General features: G+C 41.6%; 1 protein-coding gene and 1 pseudogene across 1 annotated transcript in view; one reads left to right on the top strand and one right to left on the bottom strand.

Moving 5' to 3' along the window:
• Positions 1-21,010, bottom strand: part of sytl3 (synaptotagmin-like 3) — a 189,375-nt gene that overhangs the window by 103,409 nt on the left and 64,956 nt on the right. Inside the window, exon 6 of the mRNA XM_078556832.1 lies at positions 15,356-15,407. Within this exon, the coding sequence (XP_078412958.1) occupies positions 15,356-15,407 (52 nt within the window). The remainder of the gene's footprint in view (positions 1-15,355; positions 15,408-21,010) is intronic.
• LOC144689606 (leucine-rich repeat-containing protein 38-like) lies at positions 17,474-18,121 on the top strand (annotated as a pseudogene).

Genomic DNA, 21,010 nt, shown 5'->3' with positions numbered 1-21,010 from the left:
CTGTAACAATAATGGAAAGCTGGCTTTATTGGCATATCACCAACAATATTACCAACTTTCCAATAGGATTCACACCCTCAGTCACTCATTACTGATACTGTGCATTATTGGAAGGTTTGGAGCCAATTCTGACATCCATAAATATAATACATATGTGTATCGATGTGACCTGTACCAAATTACGTCTGTTTTCAGCAAGTTTTAGAAATTCTTGGTGCAAAGCTTAGTACATTAATTAAAGATTTTGCCAAAGGAAAGGATTTTTAAAAAACAAATGGACTGTTTGCTTCAAATATATAGGGAATGGCGGAAATCTCCCAATAAAACAGGTATAAAAAAACAAATTGTTATTTACTTAGAAATTAAGAATTCAGTAGCGTTTGAGTGCAGTGTTTAACATCCCTTCGCTCACTCAGCTGTTTTTTGCTTTAAAAGTCCCCTGAAGCTTTCCTGCTGTTAAATCTCACTTTTCTCAAGCCCTAGCTCAAACAGTAGTGACATTAAAGAGAGAGCAAAGATGTTCCAGATATGAGGCAAACCAGGAGATTAGCCAATCATGTGAAAACAGAATACAACTCAAAAGATCAACCAATGGATGCTATCAAAACATTGCGGCTTGGCATCAACTAACTGACTTCAGCTTACCGCCAACTTTTCAAGGGTAATTAGGCATGGGCAATAAATGCTGGCTATGCCAACGTCACTCACATCCCAAAGAACAAAGAAAAAAATGACTGGATATCAAATTGGGAAATTAGAGGAACTTTTTCTTTGTTAGCTATACTTGGGTCTGGGTGGGTAAACAACCAAGCAGGAATCTGCTATGACTTTATAATTTGTGCCTGCCCATTCCATTACTTTGAAGCCAATCTTAATCAGCACTTATTAGTAACACCTATTATATTTGACTCATTGGGGTAGAAAAGTGTCTTTGGGAATAGTGCAAAATGGGTGATATTGGAACAACTGCTTGATATTCAGTTTCACTTACATTTTTCTACCCCAGTAACCTTCTACAGTGATTCAAGAAAAGAGCGTTAGAAGGCAAACCATTTACAGATTTGTCATTTTGTGATAAGAAAAAGTAGAGATTAAGTGAAATTATGAAGTGGAGATGTTAGCATTTCAAATAGCTCACACAACACAACATTGGGTAAATTGTTGATTAAAGAAAGAAAGAATTTGAATTTATATAGCATCTTTCATGGTCTCAGGACTTCCCAAAGTGCTTCACAGCCAATTAAGTACTTTTGAAATGTATTCACTTGTAATGTAGCAAAATGAAGAAATTTACATATGGTAAGGACTCACAAACACTAATGAGATAATGACCAGCTCATCTGACTTAATTATGTTGGTCAATGATAAATGTAGGATAAATATTGGTCAGATCATAGAATCACTGAATGATAACAGCACAGAAGGAGGCCATTTGGCCTGTCATGTCTGTGCTGGCCCACTAAAAAAGCAATTCATCTAGTGCCACTCCCTTGCCTTTTCCATGTAGATGTGCATTTTTTTCCGCCAGGTGAACACCTCTGCTCTACTTTGAATAGTGGCATAGCATCGTTTATCTACCTGAGAAGGCAAACAGGACCATGGTTGAAAGACAACACTTTTGACAGTGCAGCACTCCCTCAATACTGCATTGGAGTGTCAGCTGAGGTTATGGTGTACAAGTCTTTGGAGTGAGAATCCATGACCTACTGATTCAAGAGTTTGCACTGATACCTTGTGTTGTTCTCTAATATAAAGGGGCAAGGTGAAGCTGACAATGTGGAATCTCATTGGACAGCATCATGATGCTGTGACAAGCACTCTCAATGAGCAAGACACCAACCTCAAAAATTATCACAGTTTTGGTAAAGCAGTTAAAAATCATAAGCTGCTAATTGATGGGCAGCTTTCCATTTAGCTCCAATTCCTCTTTACCGGTCACACCCTGAACAGTTATGAACCAATGGAAGAGATTCCAGTTTTCAAGTTCTAATGACATTGCAAATGTAAGAGAAGTCATGAGTGCATGACATTGAATTTTTTTTTTCTATTCAATTAGCTGTTTAGTAAGGGAGGGCAAAAGGTGTCTCGCGACACATTTCAAAGGTGAAGTAAAAGAAATGTAAAATAACCTGGTACAATTTTTAAAAAATTGTTGAATTCATTTTAATGGTGAGTTTCAATTATTTTTAAAGCCTTGGACATTTTTAGATCCTCTGAACATTTCACACTATCAGTATAATTCACCAGCAGAAGACACCAGGGGCAGGATTTTCACTACAGAGGTGGATAGCTCAAGTCGGGGAATTTCCCAATTCAACAGGCCTGCTTCAGTAAACAATATCCCAAATTGCCCGATTTTTGCTACAGGGGGAGTTGAGATGGGTGTTGCTGCAGGATAGAGCTGGGCCCGCCAATCCCGGAGGTAGATCCTAGGCAGCCACAGGAGTGGGCAAGTGCAAAAGCAGACTGGTTAGAAGGCCTACTCAGTTCCCTGAGACTTTGTCCCAGTTGCTTCCAATGCAATTAGGCCCTCTAGCCCTTACACCTCAGCCAACCCCATGACCCCTCATACTGTCCATGCCAACTCATGTCCCCTGCCCATCCTCCGTGACCCCTCATACCCTCCATGCCACTCCACAGCCACTCACCCAGTATCCACCTTGGGCAAGCCTCAGGAACCACGTAAAGATGAAAAAAAGTAAACTTCTACAAACCTAATACAGCTCTCACTCATATACAGTTGATAATGACACATCTGCCATTCATAAGATCTATTTAAATCTTTTAAATCTCAAGTGGTTAATCTCTTATAAAAATGAACAAACTTCTATTCAGACATCAAAAACTGCTTTAATAGCCTCTTTAAACTGTCAACCAGACTTTGAATTCAGAACCCACTGCTGAGATAATTGTAGCTTTTGGAGCTCAGCCAAGTGTTTATAATGATAATAATAGCACTTTGGGAAATGTCAACAAAGGACTCTATTGAAATTGCATGAACAGATGTTACTCTTTTATTTATAACCTGCAGCAGATGACCTTTCAATCAAAGTTGCCCATCAGAGGGTTTTTTGACCTCTCAGTGCCAGCTGCAGTTCCTTTTTTAAGTTTAAAGAGGAGGAGATTTAAAAACTTCAGATCATGACAGTTACACAGATCTTATCCACACTTCAAGAGTGTTTATGTGTACTCCATCAATTTGTGACTCCCACACTGCAGGTTAAGGCCCTTGCAACAGCCAATATTTGAGCTTGGTACTGAGTTCCCTCTGCTTCTTTTGCCAATTATCACAAGCCTGTATCTGCTGATTACCAATCCACCGACCAGTGGAAACAGTTCCTCCCTATCTACTTAAACATTTCATAATTTTAAACATCTTTATTAAATCTCACCTTAACCACTCTGCTCTTAAGGACAGCAAACCCTGCTTTCAATGATAGAGTCATAAAATGGTTACAGCACAGAAGGAGGCCATTCAACCCATCGTATTGGTGCCAGCTCTCTGCACAACCAATTCTGCTAGTCACTCCTCATCCGTTTCCCCATAGCCCTGCAAATTTTTTTCTTCAAGTGCTTATCTAATTCCCTTTTAAAAGCCACAAATAAGTCGGCTTCCACTCGTTGCATTAAAAAATCTTTCTCACACCATTGCTTCTTTTGCCAGTCAGCTTAAATCGGTGCCCTCTGGATCTTGACCCTACCACCAATGGGAACAGTTTCCCATCTACTCTGTTTAGACCTCTCATAGTTTTGAATACCTCCATCAAATCTCCTCTCAACTTCCTCTTCTCAAAGGAGAATAACCTCAGCTTCTCTAATCTATCTACATAACTGAAGTTCCCCATGCCTGGAACCATTTTTGCAAACCTTTTCTGCAACTTCTCCAATGCCTTCAAAGCATCCAATGCCTAAAGTGTGGTGCCCAGAATTGGACACAATACTCCAGTTGAGGCCAACCAGTTCTATAAATTCTCATCATAACTTTGTAACTCAAGACATAGAGTACAAAGCCCAGGATTCTGAATGCATTTTTAACCAATTTCTCAACCTTCCCTGCCACCTTCAACAATTTGTACACAAATACCCCAAGGTCCCTCTGCCCCTGAACCCCTGTAGAATTGTACCCTATGTTTATGTTGCCTCTCTTTGTTCTTCCTACGAAATTGTATCACTTCAACTCCTCTGCATTAAATTTCATCTGCCATATGTCCATTCCATCAGCCTGTCTAATTCCTCCTGATGTCTATCACAAAGAGCAAAGGTCTTAACACTGACTCCTGGGGAATTCCACTGTAAGTCTTCCTCCGGTCCAAAAAACATTTGTTCACCACTGCTCTCTGTTCCCTGTCATTCAGCCAATTTCATATCCATGTTGCTACTGTTCCTTTTGTTCCATAAAGTCTGACTTTGCTCACAAGTCTGTTGTATAGCACTTTATCAATTGCCTTTTGGAAGTCCATATACACCATACCAGCTGAATTACTCTGATTAACCCTCTTGGTTACATCATCAAAATACTAATTAAAATTACTCTTTAACTGCTGGCTTTCCTTAATTAGTCCACATTTGTCTAAGTGACTGTATCAGTTATTATTTCTAAAAACCTTTCCCACCACGGAGATTAAACTGACTGGCATGTAATTGCTGGGTTTATCCTTACACACTTTTATGAACAAAGGTGCAACATTTACAATTCTCCAGTCCTCTGGCACCACCTTGTTTGAAGTAGGATTGGAAAACTACAGCCAGTACCTCCTCAATTTCCATCCCTACTACCCTCGCTATCTTTGGAGGCATCCCATTTGGTACTGGTGGCTTACCAACTTTCACATACAGCCAGCCTTTTTAATATCTCCCCTTAATCATTTGTTAACCAATCCAATGTCTCAACTATTTCCTCTTTCACAATGACTTCAGCAAAATCTTCTTCCTTGAGAAAGACAAATGCAAATAATGCATTTAGTACCTCAGCCATGCCCTCTGTCTCCATACATTGATCCCTTTTTGCTGCCTAATCAGCTCGACCCCTTCTCTTACTGCCCTTTTAATATTTATATGCTTATAGAAGACTTTTGGATTCCCTTTTATGTTAGCTGCCAGTCTCTTTTCATATTTTTTCTTTGCCTCCATTTCTTTTTTTGCTTCACCTCTGAACTTTTTATATTTAATGTAGTTCTTGCTTGTATAATCCACACTCCGTCTGTCAAATGAACCCATTTTCTGTTTCAGCTTACTGTTATGTCATCCAGGAGGTTGTGACTTTGGTTAGCCTACCATCCCCCTCCTGGGAATGTACCAGAATGGTACCTGGATTATCTTCCCTTCAAAGGCATCCCATTGTTCCTTTGCAGTTCTGCCTGCCAGTCTTTGATTCTAACTTATCTGGCACAAACCTGTTCTCAATCCACTGAAATTGGCTCTCCTCCAATTAAGCATTTTTACACTAGATTGTTCCTTATCCTTTTCCATAGCTATCCTAAACTTTAATACTATAATCACTGTTCCCTAAATGCTCCCCTAAGACACTTGATCCACTTGACCCACCTCATGCCCCAGAACCAAATCCAGCAATGCATCCTTCCTTGTTGGGCCAGATACATACTGATCAAGAAAATTCTCCTGAATACACTTCAGAATCTGTCCTCACTCTCTGCCCTTTACACGATTACTATCCCAGTCTATATTAGGATAATTAATCACTACTCTATAATTTTTCCATCTCTCTGTAATTTCCTTGCAAAATTGCCCATTAGCTGGTAGCCTATAGAATACACCCAATAGTGTAATGACACCTCTATTGTTTCTTAACTCTAATCAAAGACTCTGTCGTTGACCCCCTCCAGAATATCCTTTCTCTCCAGTGTTAATTCTTCAGAAGCCAGATGGTGATGTAGAAAACCAGACACCATTTTTTTTGCTTAAAACTAGATTTATTTGCAGAATGCAACATTGCATATTTATGCCTCCTCCCAGTGTCCCAGGGGTCTCTGTTTATACTTGCTCAAGGTAATAATCAATCAATTTCCTTCACCTGGGTATCCTTAACCTTTATAATAATATTAACATACCATTAACCGATCCCACTCTCTTTATTAAATTAAAACTTTATAACATGCAAATAATATTTCAAAACAAATCAAAGAAAAGAGAATGAGAGAAAAATGGAGGTCTTAGAAGAGGGATGTCTTGTATTATGATGTGATTTACAGAATGTGAAAAATCATATTTTCGCTCATTCTTTTGGCCTTTTTGTGCAAGCAATCAATTTCATAAACCAATCCGGCAACTGGATTGCTCATTTTATCTTGCCAATTTCTTTTCTCTCTAGCATCCCTGATACATTAACAAGGTCAATCCTTAACCTTTTTTCAGTCACATTTTTTGTTGAATGTACATTATTCTACAGGAAACAGTTATCTATATAACTTTCAGTGGCAAACTATACTCAGAGGCCCCGTGTATAGAATTTCCCCTAGGGCAGAATTTTTCCCTTGTCAGGCGGGTGCGCGCCCGACATGAATGAGAATAAAATAGTGCGCGATGATGTTGGGAAAACGTCCCGACGTCATCACACACTCTCAGGATATTTTGCTTGGCGGGCGCACTGCTGCTTTTCTCATGCACCCTTAAGGTCATTAATCAATTAATTAAATCGAATTTTTCGCTGCCCGTCCAACCATTCAGCTGGCGGGCAGGCTAATAGGCCAAGTGGCCTTTGCATTTTTTGTGAAACTTCATCCACGGGCAGGATGAGGTTTCAGCCAGTGATTTAAAAAAAAAGAAAACTTTTAAAACTCATTTTTAACATGACTCTGCTCATGTGACAGAGTCACATGAGGGGACATGATTTCCTTATTTTTCCATTCCTTATTTTTAATGTTAAAAATTTTCAGGCCCCTGAGGCAGCTCTGTGCCTCCAGGGAGCTTTCACTGAGTGCACCCCCATGCAAGCACACATTTCAGCGCTCGTGCTCCTCCTGCCCCCCACCCTGGCAGCCCTCAGGCTCTGAGCGTGCCTTTCACGCTGGCTGGCCATTAATTGGCCAGCCAGCGTGAAATGGCAGTCGGGGCCTGATCGCGGGCGGTGGTTGGTTTCACAGCCACCCCTGGGCCTGCCTGCTGTGCCTGCCCAATGAGATAAATATCCTGCCCCTAGAACATTTGATAAGCAAAACCCCATTTCTATTGTTTCTACAAGAACCAGTCTTTCCACATATAAAGCACATTTAACCATTCTTTTATTTTCTTTGCTCCTCAGGCCAAGAGACAACATTATGCAATTTCACCCACCAAAAATACAATAAAACCAGCTGCACCTGAATACCCATTTGGAAGATTGGCATGAGAAGCGTCACTAAAAAGAATTAATTTTGTATCTGGCTGGAAACTTGAGTACACATTTCTCCATGTTTATGTTTTTAAAATGTTTTATTTGCCCTTAAAACATTCTCAATTGTAGTGTGTTTCATCATTCTACTTAGTTCTAATACCTCAAAGCTGACAGTTGGTCTTGTCTGGGTGATTAGCCAATTCAACTGCCCAATCAATCTTCTTAACTGCTCTGTTTCTTCGTTAGATGTAAGATTATCTTTCTGTGACAACCTAGCACAACTTATCAGGATATGAGTACAGTAAGTTGCCTCATTCAGTATTATTGCACCTTACATTCGCAGATATAGTAGGGCTAGTATGTGCACTTTCGTTTTGGCATTGTTTCATGCCAAGGCTGCCAGAGAATGCATGCCCAATCGCTGCCATTTTGGAGTGGTCTTTCTCACTCCCTAAGACTCCCATTCGCCGAAACACTCTCTCTCTCTTGCTGTCTCCCCTCTATTGTCAGTCAGAAATTTAGCCAGTGCTCCTAGTTCGGTTCCTATCCATTTTTCTATGATTTTATCCACAATCACCTTACCATGCATTACTGTGGAGAGAATGATTCTGGTTGCCATGTCTATGAAAGGTAAAATGATTTTTTTTCCCGTCTCTGTCACACATTTAAACTTATGGCTACTATTTCATTAAATTTTTGTGCCAGTATAAGACTTACAATGGGATGTGGCAGCATCGTCCAATACTTTTTACATATATCACATTTTTCACTAATCTATTTGATGTGAAACCTGGCTTGATAGATCCTAACTTTGTATTTTAGAAACTGTGGAGAAAAGTTACTGAACAAATTCATAGGAGTCTGCTGATGAACTTTTAACACAAAGAATAACTTGGTAGTCACTTGGTAGTACTGAACTTGAGTATTGCTGAAAAAAGAGACATGTCAAAGCTTTATGTCTGCACTCATCAGGACACCACAAAAATACTAATATAAGGAAAAAATAACAATTTATACAGTATGAGAAGAAAGTGCTGATTGCTTGGCAAGTGGACTCTGATTGGTAAAGATGTTGTCATGGAAAATGAACCAGTGATGGTCACTGACAGTTAACTGCCAAGCACTGTTTGAAATTTAACCCAGACAGCTTAACCCTGATTTGTCAAGGTCAAGGAAGAGTCATACGGACTTGAAACGTTAACTCTGTTTCTCTCTCCACAGATGTTTGTCAGACCTGCTGAGTTCCTCCAGCATTTTCTGTTTTTATTTCAGATTTCCAGCATCCGCAGTATTTTACTTTTATATTATGGTCGAGGCATTGCCCTGAGGAATGAGTCAGCAAATGGCTATCAGTTATTTTGTTTAGCTGGAACATGTTCTTTCTGTCTTCAAAGAACAGGGCTCTATGTATTAATATATGTAGCTTCCAGTAAACGCAAATGCGCCAACTGACAATCTTAAATTGGTTGTCAGCGTAATTCTTAGCATACTGAGGATTATTTAGCAAATGTTAACCAATTGCGGAATCATATCTAATTTTGGACACTGAGTGGAATCGTCCCAGATTTGTACTAAGTGCGACAGTGGCGTAAAAATTGTCACTTTACCCGCTGGCCACAATGGCGGGTTTTTGCACCATATCGTCCCCCTCTGGCTTCGTTAGTTATGCAGTCACAGGAAACATGCCGGATTGCTGGTAGCAGGCCTCCAATTGGCCAGCCATACCGTTACCTTGCCACTTCCTCATGCTGGGTGCCATATTTAAAATGCAGACTACATCCACACTAATAAAGTGACTTACTCCAGCTATTTTGCTCTTTTCAGTGACCTCAATAAGTTGACATCCCTAAACCTGAAACAAGTAGAACTTTCATACTCCCTGATCTTACTTTGATCTTACTACTGAATGAATCTAAATAACAATTTAACCAACCTGTTTCGGGTTGCAACTATTATCTAACGCGGTATAATTAAATGAATCCATGGCACTTACACTTACACATACACTTATTACCGGACTAAAGCTTCCTGTGGCTAGTATAATTCCCTCAGACTGATCATTATCACCATCTTCAACTTCTGAGTTCTTTGTTGCTTTGAAAACCGTGCTGTTCTACTTTGGGCTATTCATTGCATAATGATATTTTGAGTCACATCTGGATCACATGCTAACCGTACCCCAAACATCTCTGGGGTTCAATTGTCTATTATTACTATCCCAATTCTCCCATTGCCAGATCTGCTACAAATGCCATCATCCTGATTCCTTCTGCCTGTAGCTCTTTTTTTAAAAATATTCATTCATGGGAGGTCTGCATTACTGGCTAGGCCAGCATTTATTGCCCATCCCTAATTGCCTCTGAGAAGGTGGTGGTGAGCTGCCTTCTTGAACCGCTGCAGTCCATGTGGTGTAGGTACACCTTCCATTGACACCTGCGCGCCGTATCTGAATGATCTCGAAATGCTGCAATCATTGAGTTGTCTTTCCTTTGCGACACAGCCAAGTGTCCCATTTATGCAATCAAGGCTGCTGGAAATGATTGCTTCCCCAGGAATTTTTGAAAGCAGCATTTGAAAGCAACATTTAATCCAAAAGGATGTTTTTTTCTGAGAACCGAACACAAGTCAAGAACAGGCGCCGATCCATATATGACACCTTAGCACAACCCAGCAATTTAAATGCAAGCACTGAATAAGGAATAAGGAATCCCCAGATTGAATTTCTGAAATCTCTTACACAGTCTGTTAAAGTCCATGATATACTCCTTTGTGGAATGACCAGCAATCTTATGAAATCTAAGCCTGACCATGCCTCGTAAACAACTAATCTTTCTTGTAAATTTCATCCATGAAGCTTAATAGATCTAAACCTTCCTCATTATCCAACTGAAAGTCATCTAGTCGCAAAATACTTTACTTCTGATCTTACTTTTGTTAAGAAGCAATGATGCCAAGGCCATACCTTATTTTCTCTTCAGTAAGGACCCATGTCCACATATTGATTCAATTTTTCCACTGGTTATAAAGTTTGGATTTGGAGAACATCAGTGTGTAATCATATCCTGACCAATTTGCACTTGTTTTCAGCCATTCTTCACAAAAGTAACTCAGTTTACAATCTTCTGTCTGAAAGATAATTTCTTAATTTTCCACCTTCACTTTTAGGCAACCATTCCTTTTTTTTCATTCATGTTGGAGGTCAATCATTTCAGTTCATTCATGGGATGTGGGCATTGTTGACCTGGCCAGCATTTATTGCCCATCCCTAGTTGCCCCTGAGAAGGTGATGGTGAGCTGCCCTCTTGAAATGCTGCAGTTCATGTGGTGTAGGTACACCCACAGTGCTGTTAGGGAGGGAGTTCCAGGATTTTGACCCAGTGACAGTGATGGAACAGCAATATGTTCCCAAGTCAGGATGGTGAGTGGCTTGAAGGGGAATTTGCAAGTGGTGGTGTTCCCATGTGTCTTCTGCCCCTATCCTTCTAAATGGTAGCGGTCATGGGTTTGGAAGGTGCTGTCTAAGGAGCCTTGGTGAGTTCCTACAGTGCATCTTGTAGGTGGTACACACTGCTACCATTGTGCGTCAGTAGCGGAGGGAGTGAATGTTTGTGGATGGGGTGTCAATCAAGTGGGCTGCTTTATTCTGGGTGGTGTCAAGTTTTTTGTGTGTTGTTGGAGCTGCACTCATCCAGGCAATGGAGAGTATTCCATCACACTCCTGACTTGTGCCTTGTAGATGGTGGACAGTCTTTGGGAAGTCAGGTAGTGAGTTATTTGTTGCAGGATTCCTAGCCTCTGCCTTGCTCTCGTAGCCATAGTATTTATATAGCTAGTCTTTTTCAGCTTCTGGTCAATGGTAATCCCCAGAATGTTGATAGTGAGGGATTCAGTAATGGTAATGCCATTAAAAGTCAAGGGGGAGATGGTTAGATGCTCTCTTGTTTGAGATGGTCATTGCCTGGCACTTGTGTGGCATGAATGTTACTTGCCACTTGTTAGCCCAAGCCTGGATATTATCCAGGTCTTGATGTATTTGGACATGGATTGTTTCAGCACTGGAGGAGTTGCAAATAGCGCTGAACGTTGTGCAATCATAAGCAAACATCCATACATCTGACCTTATGATGGAAAGAAGGTCATTGATGAAGCAGCTGAAGATGGTTGTGCATAGAACACTACCCTGAGGAACTCCTGCAGTGATGCTCTGGGACTGAGGTGATTGACCTCCTACAAACACAATCATCTTACTTTGTGCTAGGTATGACTTCAAAAAGTCATTCTGATTGGCTCCAGTTTGATTCTAGGGTTCCTTTATGCCACATTCAATCAGATGCTGCCTTGATGCCAAGGGCCGTCACTGCCACCTCTGCTACCATATTAATTCTCTCAGAAGCCAGATGGTGAAGTAGGAAAACAGACACCAATCTTTTACTTAATATGAGATTTATTTATAGGATGCATCATTACATGTGTGCCTCCTCCCTTACCAACACTCTGTGTCCCAGATGTCTCTCTTTATAGACTCTTTTTGAGAAACAAAATTAATATATTAAACTAAAAATCAATAAATCAGAGAGGGTGACAGCCCCTGGTGGGGCACTGTAACTAAAACAAAAAATGTGAAAGGAAGCTTACAAAATCAAATCAAAATGTCATGTCCGGGGTTGATGATGCACCCTGACAGTCTTTATTTATATGTGCTCAATCACCTGTATATCCTTAACCTTGATAATACAATTAACATATAGCATGTGTATATTCTCCTTATTCAATACTGCCATCCCTCCTTCACTATCTTTCCTGAAGTCCTTATCTCTCAGAATAGTATGCACCCGATGCTGCCCTTCATTGAGTCAGGTCTCTGTTATCACTACAACATCATAGTTCCATGAGGCTATCTCTGCCTGCAGCTGGTCAACCTTACTTACCATGCTTTATATGTTTACATACATGCACTGCAACCCTATTTTAGACCTTATTGTTTTCCTTCTTAGTCTGCCTCCAATTAATACCACACTATTTCTTACTCTGGTGATATAGATCCCTCCCAGTCCTTCATGCACCTTATTTCTCTTTTCAAATGCAGCATCCTGGTGCCCATTCAGCCTGTGGAGGTCTCACCTCTTCCAGAATCTGTCCTGATGTCCCAGGAATCCAAAATCCTCCCTCCTTCTCCAACTCTCCAGCCACAAATTCATCTTACTAGCACATGGCACCAGGGGTTTCAGAGATCACTACCTTTGAGGTTCTCCTTGCTAGACTGTTCCCTAGCTTTCTAAAAGATTGGGATTAGATTGGATTGGATATTAAACAATATGGGGAGTGAGCAGGAAAGTGGGATTAGACTGGGTGTCTTTTGTGAAGAGAACCGCTGGGACAGGCTGTTGGACTGAATGGCCTGATTCTGTAAAATAATTTTATGTTAAAATATCTATGTGAATGGAGTTATGTAACAAGCTCAACTGGGTTCTGACTGGGCAAGATGTCTGCACCTGGGTAGCTTAAACAAGCTACTCATCAGTAATCCCTGCCTGCTGCAATACAGCATTAACAGAGCTCACTTTGGTACATAGGCTCTTACATTCTAACATATCCAACAAGAAGAATATGCATTTATATTATGCTTTTAACTTAGCAAAACATCCCAAAAGATTTCACAGGAGAGTTATCAAAAAAAAAATTATTCTGAGCTACAGAAGGTGATAATGGGCAGATAACCAAACGCTTGGTCAAAGGGGTATCTTAAAAGAGAAAAAGAGAATTACAGAGGCAGAAAGGTTTAGGGAAGAGATTCCAGAACTTAGAGCCTCAACAGCTGAGGCACAGTTGCCAATGATGAAGCAATTCAAATTGGGGGGTGCTCAACAGGCCAGAATTGGAGAAATCTCAGAAGGTTGTGGGGATTGAGGAGGTTACAGAGATAGGAAGAGACGAGACTATGGATGGATGTGAAGACGAGGATAATAATTTTAAAATTGAGAAATTGTTTAAGTAAGAGTCAATGTAGGTCAGCCAGCACAGGGTTGATTGCTGAATGGGAATTGGTTAGGGCGAATTAGCATACGAGCAGCAGGATTTTTGATGAGCTTAAGTTTATGGAGGATAGAAGATGAGAGATCAATTAGGACAGCATTGGAATAGTCAAGTCTCGCGGTAACAAAAGCATGGATGAGTTTTTAAGCAGCTGAGGCAGTGGTGGAGTTGGAGGTGGCAGTAGACGGCATGTAGTGATGGCATGAATATGTGGTCAGAAGTTCATCTCAGTGTCAAATACAACATGAAGACTGGGACAGCCTGGTTCAGTCTCAGGCTGTTGCCTGGGAGAGGGATAGAGTCAGTGGCTAGGCAAGGGAGTTTGTGGCAGGGACCAAAGATAATGATTTTGGTCTTTCTAATAATCAATTGAAAGAACTTTCTTCTCATCCAGTAATATGTTAAACAAGCAATCTGACAATTTTAGAGATAGTGGAGGGATTGGGAGAGGTGGTGGTGAGGTAAAGCTGGGTGTTGGCAGCATATATCTGAAAATGAATGTGCTTTTGGATGATGTCACTGATGTCTCGTGTAATGAGAAATGGGAGGGGCCAAGGATAGATGTTTGGGGGACATTCAAAGTAACAGTGCAGGAGCAGGGTGAGAAATCATTGAAGGTGATGGTAGGTAAGAATGGAACCAGGCTAGTGTAGTCCCATTCAGCTGGATAACAGATGAGAGGCATTGGAGGAACATAGTAACTGTGTCAAAGGTTACAGACAAGTTGAGAGGGACAAGGATAGTCACAGCCATATAGGATGTCATATGTGATTTTGTTAAGAGCTGTTTCAGTACATTGTAAACCTAACTGGAGGTATTCAAACATCAAGTTCTGTGAAAATGGGCATGGATTTGGGAGGTGACAGTATTTTCAAGAACATTAGGGATGAAAAAGGAGATTGTAGGTGAGGCAGTAGTTGGCAAGGATAAAAGGCTCAAGGGTTGTTTTGTTGAGGAGAGAGGTGATGTCAGCAGATAAAGACACCCCCCCTCCGCAACCACCAGAACAAAGCAGTTACATTCAAATGAAATCATACCATGGCTGGGATTTTCCGGCCCCACCTCCCACCACAGGAGATTCAGCCAAAAGTCCATTGACCTTCAGTGGGACTGGGTGATCCCGTGGTGGTGGGTGGGGGTGGAAAATCCCACCCCATATTTACATTCAAGGTAGTGCTTTAGCACTTAAGGGCATCCTTTTGTTGCAAATATTCTGTGCTTGAGGTTTTATATTTAAACATCAAGGGCTAGGGACTGCACACAGATGGGCAACACTGGGACCAGAATTTGTTGTACATTCTTCAACAATCAACAGGGGAGACTGGGCACTTAGGCAAGCAGCTGGAGCTGTGCCAGTTATTTATAACTCACTGATGAAGGAGACCAGCAGCCTATCTAAACTCATCCATCCAGAAAGGACAGTTCCACGTCACAGTATCCTGTTTCGTAAATGAAGTAGATTTTTTTTGCAACCACCACTCTACTAGGTGTTCCATTATACTCTTTTTAAAAGCTATCAGAATCTACGGGGATCACAACAAAATGTCATCTGTTTGGAGCACGGAAGTTAGATGTGACTTATACTCTACTGTTTCAATCATGCAGTTTAACAATCTGTTTGTTTAGTTAATATCTGATGGGTACATGCACGTCAAACTAACCCCAACATTACTCTTCACCAACTCAAGACATAGACATAGGGGTGAAACTAGTCAAGGCCAGCAGCACAAAATGTGCTGATAGCTAATCAGCTGTCAGTTTTTCGTGCAGAAGAAAATTGGACATTTTTTACCAGCACATTTAATGCTAGTGGCCTTGTCCAGATCTCTGTTATATATTAAGTATAGTTTCCCCACTGCACTAAGTTTTTAAATGTAGTATATGATTTGAACCCTCCTGTAGTTGTCATTATACAGAGCTGGCTGAATCTTCACAGATATGTGGACAAGAAGTATCTAAATGTCACCTCTCTGTAGAAATGCATCACCTTACCTCAACGTTCGAAAAGTGTGCAAGAGCTTCTCACTTATTGTTTCATGTTTACCTGCACAACAACAAAAATAAAAATACAAAACAAACAGTATAGTTAAAGAGGTGGCCTTCATTGAGGATGATTTAGTAGTGAATGAACATTTGTGACTGTCTTTTATTGACTTTCACTGATGGAGTGCTGCACTTTTGGATACTTTTTGGATACTTTTGGCTACTTGCCTTTCAGATGAGATGTTAAACCAAAGCCCCATTTTCCCTCTCAAGTGGATGTAAAAGATCCTATGGCACTATTTCAAAGAATAGCAGAGAATTTATCCCTGGTGTCCTCACCAATATTTATTCCTCAATCAATATCTCAATATCAATATCAGGCTTTCTGGGAGTATCACAATGCTGTTTGTGGGAGCTTGCTGTGCACAAATTAGATGCCACATTTTTTACATTACCAGCATGACTACGGTTCAAAAATAATTCATTGGTTGCAAACTGCTTTGAGACATCTGGTGCTGATAAAAAGCATGATATAAATGAGCACCTCAGTACTGTCAAGAGCCATTGTTGAAGGGTGGTATCCCTTGTCTCCTTAAGTCTGCTTCCTGGAACAAAAGGGTCTGGATTGTTAGATGGCTGCAGCATGAGGACAGTTCACCAGGAAGATGGCACACACCTGCATGAATTTGTTATTGTGGGCACATAACAGCTGCACATTTTTTTATTCTTTCACAAGATGTGAGCATTGCTGCTGGAACAGCATTTATTGCCCATCCCTAACTGCCCTCGAGAAGGTGGTAATCAGCCACCTTCTTGAACCACTGCAGTCCACCTGCTGTAGATACACCCACAGTGCTGTTAGGAAGGGAGTTTTTACCCAGTGACAGTGAAGGAACGGCAATATATTTCCAAGTCAGGATGGTGAATGGCTTGGAGTGGAACTTCCAGGTGGTGGTGTTCCCATGTGTCTGCTGCCCTTGTCCTTGGTATATGCTGTAGGTTTGGAAGATGCTGTTGAAGGAGCCTTGGTGAGTTATTGCAGTGCATCTTGCAGATGGTACACATTGCTGCCGCTGTGTGTCGATGGTGGAGGGAGTGAATGTTTAAGGTGGCAAATAGAGTGTCATTAAGTGGGCTGCTTTGTCTTGGATGGTGTCAAGTTCCTCGAGTTTTGTTGGAGCTGCACTCATCCAGGCAAGTGGAGAGTATTCCATCACATTCCTGACTTGTGCCTTGTAGATGGTGGGCAGCCTTTGGGGAGCCAGGAGAGTTACTCACTGCAGAATTCACAGTATTTATATGGCTAGTCCAGTTAAGTTTCTTGCCAATTGTAATCCCCTGGATGTTGATAGTGGGGCATTTAGTGATGGTAATGCAATTGAACATCAAGGAGCGATGGTTAGATTCTCTCTTGCTGGCGATGGGATTTGCCTGGTACTGGCGAATGTTACTTGCCACTTATCAGCCCAAGTCTGAATGTTGTCCAGGTCTTGCTGCATTTGGGCATGGACTAATTCAGTATCTGAGAGTCGCGAATGGTGCTGAACATTGCATTGGTGTCCAACAACCACATTGCATTGAACATTGGTGTCCAACAACCACAACCATCTTCCTTTGTGCTAGGTGTCGATTCCAACTAGTGGAGATTTTCCCTCCAACTTCCAATGGCCTCAATTGGCCTTGCTACCACATCAGGTCAAATACTGCCTTGATATCAAGGGCAGTCTCACCTCACCTCTTCCTCTTCTGATGTACTGTAAAGCATATCCAATGTGCCTCGCATCCTGACCTTGTCAGTTTGAAGTTCTCGAAAGTTTTGAAAAAACTTTTTCAACACAAGAACTCCCTGCCAAGCATTTTCCAGGGTCAAGTGAGTCAGCAACTGTAATAAGTGAGCCTTTATTCACTTGGGTCAATTAATGTTAAATATGCACTTGAACTGTGAATCAGTTCTGCTTCCATTTACTGTCAGTTTCCCAAGGAAACTCCTGTTGAAGATGGCGGGGTAAAATTGGGCTCTGTATTGCATGTTATCTAGACACTGGACATTCTCCTAACACTCAAAGAAGGTGACTGAGAAATGTTCCAGATGGCATCCCTGTAAAGGGGTTCATACCTGTGCATCTCATGTACCACAGAGACCTGGTGTACCTGGTCCTCAGCAGTAATTCCCTCTCCTCCATCGCTAAAGGGACCTTCAGCACCACCAAGCTAATCTATTTAGACTTGAGGTACAACAACTTCTCCCACTTGAGCTCGGGGGCATTCATCTCGGCGCACAGACTGATTATGTTACGCCTGGACAACTACCCCAATCTGGGGCAGGTAGACGAGGAAGCAATCAAGAGTTTGGACCTCTTCCAGGCTCTGGAGCTCAATGACAACGCGCTGGAAGCTCTGAGTGTCACAACCCTCAGCTCCTTACCGTCCCTTCACACTGTGAGGCTGAAGGGCAACCGCTGGCTCTGCAACTGTACATTCGCTAACCTCTTCATCTGGCTCAGGGATAATGCCGATGTTCTTCCTGCAGGCCTTGCTGCAATCCAGTGTTCTTTGCCCAGGGATATGAGAAAGATTACACTCAACAAGTTATCTGACAACAGCTTCATTGAGTGTGAATTCTCACTGACTCTGACAGACTACCTGATTATCTTTTTCTCTGGGGTTTGCCATCACTGCCATTACAACAAGCTTCTCCTTGGCCAATATTGTTCAGTGCTTCCAGAGACTGGGATTATTCAAGAAGGCGATGATGATGATGAAGAGGATAATTAATAGCAAGGAGCAGACACCAAATGAACATTCATTTTTTCCTAAATTTTTCATTTGCAAGGAAGTCGTGTTTTTACTTAAATATGAAGTTGCACATTATGGTGGAATATATTAATTAGTAAGATATATGCATCTGTTGGTAAAAATTAAAATATTAAATACCACCAGCATAGGAACATAGGAACACAGGACTTAGGAGCAGGAGTAGGCCATTCAGCCCATCAAGCCTGCTCCGCCATTCAATAGGATCATGATTGATCTGGTTGTGGTCTCAACTCCACTTTGCTATCTGCCCTTGACTCCCTTGTCTATCAAAAACCTGTGACTCTGTCTTGAATAAATTCAATAACCCAGCCTCCACTGCTTTCTGGGGAAGAGAATTCCACATACGAACAATCCTTTGAGAGAAAAAAAGTCCTCCTTAACTCTGTCTTAAACAGTAGACCTCTTATTCTTAAACTGTGTCCCTGGTTCTAGTCTTTCCCACAAGTGGAAATATCTTCCTGGTATCTACCTTATCCAATCCCCTCAGGATCTTATACGTTTCAATAAGATCACCTCTCATTCTTCTAAACTCCAATGGGTATAGGCCCAACCTGTTCAACCTTTCTTCATAAGATAAGCCCTTCATCCCAGAAATGAGTCATGTGAACCTTCTCTGATATATATGTATATATATATTCCAGATGTGGTCTCCCCAAGGCCCTGTAGTAAAACTTCCCTGCTTTTATATTCCATTCCCCTTGCAATAAATGCCAACATTCCATTTGCTTTCCTAATCACTTGCTGTACCTGCATACTAACTGTTTGTGATTCATGTACCAGGACACCCAGATCCCTCTGTACCTCAGAATTCTGAAATCTCTCTCCTTTTCAGTAATATGCTGCTTTTCTATTCTTCCTGCCAAAGTGGACAAGTTCACATTTTCCCACGTTATACTCCACCTGCCAATTTTTGGCCCACTCATTTAACCTGTCTCTACCCCTTTGCAGGCTCTCTACCTCCTCTCGGCAACTTACTTTCCTACCTATCTTGATGTCATCGGCAAATTTAACAGTTTGCAGGGCAGGAAGATTATGATGTAAATCTGTGTGTTACACTGATTTTATGCCACCGCTACCATTTTCAAATGTCATGTCACAATTTGCACCCTTTCTTAACCTCACACGTGACATTAAACAACACGTAGGATCCCCAACCAACGCTGCTTGTCAGTAACTACTTACAAGTTCGTTTCTGGATATTTCACATGCCCATTGATGGAATTCTATGCTATCTTGGAGCTTTCCAGGACTTGCTAAATTTTCAGTAGCCTACAGGGAGTGGCCTAACTGTTGCTGAGATACTTTTCTGTTCATTTAAAAACTGGTGTTGAAATAAGTTACTTCCAGAAATTGGTGTCCTGTTAGTCTTTCCACCTGGAAGTGAATATGACTGTATGAATGAAGAGAGGTCACAGAGAGCAGGAAAAGCTGCTTAAAAAGGAAGAAGCAGGAAGGGAAGAAGTGCAGTCAACAGAAAGCCTCTGTGAGTCTTTAGGAAGCAATTCTTTCACCTCAACTTCAATGAGGACAATGAATTTCACTAAGGAGGGCAGGATGGAAACCTGTCAATTTCTGCCACCACACCTGCAATCTCAAAGCAGGGCAAGGATTGCATTGCCTCCTAAGGCTATCAGGGTGACCTTTATTCATTTGGCTCTTTCTAGGCTGCTGCAGGCGATACAAGCAACACTTCAGTTTTCCGTACACTGCTCCATAGAAGAAGTCCCTGAGGCTCTCTACGCACAGACAGAGCTTCATCTCATTTTCTCTTGCCAGAGACCAGCAAGCTTGTGAGTTTGCACAGATTGCAGGCTCCCTTATGTGCCACTGACTGCAGACTGCAGACACATTGCCCTGCATATGCCTCAAGTGAATTCTTCAATTTTCCTGAAACAAAAGGAATTCCACTCCCCGAATGTGCAGCTGGTGTGTGCCCATAGGCAGCAAGTGCATCATGCAAGGGAATGCCTATTATACCGACAGTAATCATGATTCCCTCATTCTACTCGAGTCCTCTGTCCCACCTGCATTTGAACCATTTCCGAAGGAACTCTGCCTTACCCAGCTGAACAGGTATCACAATCTCATCATTATGAGGGAACAGCCCTTACCAATACCCATCAAGTGAAAATCTAAGGTGCAGGAGCAGAAGGAATTGGAGGAGGAGAAAGTCCAAAAGGAAGTGGAGGAACAGGAAGAAGAAAGGAAAGTACATTGTAACATTGTAGATAGCTCTTTTCTGCCGGGGCTTCAAGTGATGAAATAATTAATGAGTGATGGCAGTAACCTCAACTATATCTCCCTGGTCAGCAACAATATCATACTCCTTACCTTCCTCTGCCCCTGACTATCACACTTTCCTCTTTCTGACAACACAAAAATAAAAACCACCAAAAAATACACATCCAATCCAAATTTATAAATTCAGTCATTACATAATGCAAATGAAAATAAATTAATCAGTGTTGTGCATTCTCTTAGTGCTTGTCTTCATGGTGCCTTTGTCTCTCTAATCATTCTGATGAGGTACTTCCCCAGTGGCTTCTGCATGAATGATGGAAGGCTGTGACATTCAATTGAGGAGGTTGAAGATGGCCTTGGAGGGCAACCTTGAACAACTCTGGGCCTAGAAGGCCCTGCTTCAGCCTGCACTTTCTCTGCCTGGGCTGCAGCAGTCCGAGCTAGCTGGCTGACAAGCAACAGCAAGGGCTCTGACAGATTGGCAAGGTGGGAGCAGGAATTGTGTAATTCTGGGAGAGGACAGCAGGTTGGTGATCCTTAGAGCCAATGCTGGACTCCTGAGATTGATTGATGGACTGATGTGACATCCTGAAAGCCCCTCTGAAC

This window comes from Cetorhinus maximus, chromosome 14 (genome assembly GCF_964194155.1).
Source record: "Cetorhinus maximus chromosome 14, sCetMax3.hap1.1, whole genome shotgun sequence".
NCBI classification, from domain to species: Eukaryota; Metazoa; Chordata; class Chondrichthyes; order Lamniformes; family Cetorhinidae; genus Cetorhinus; species Cetorhinus maximus.
The sequence above is the reverse complement of the archived record's forward strand: the minus strand, read 5'-3'. Positions and strand labels throughout refer to the sequence as shown.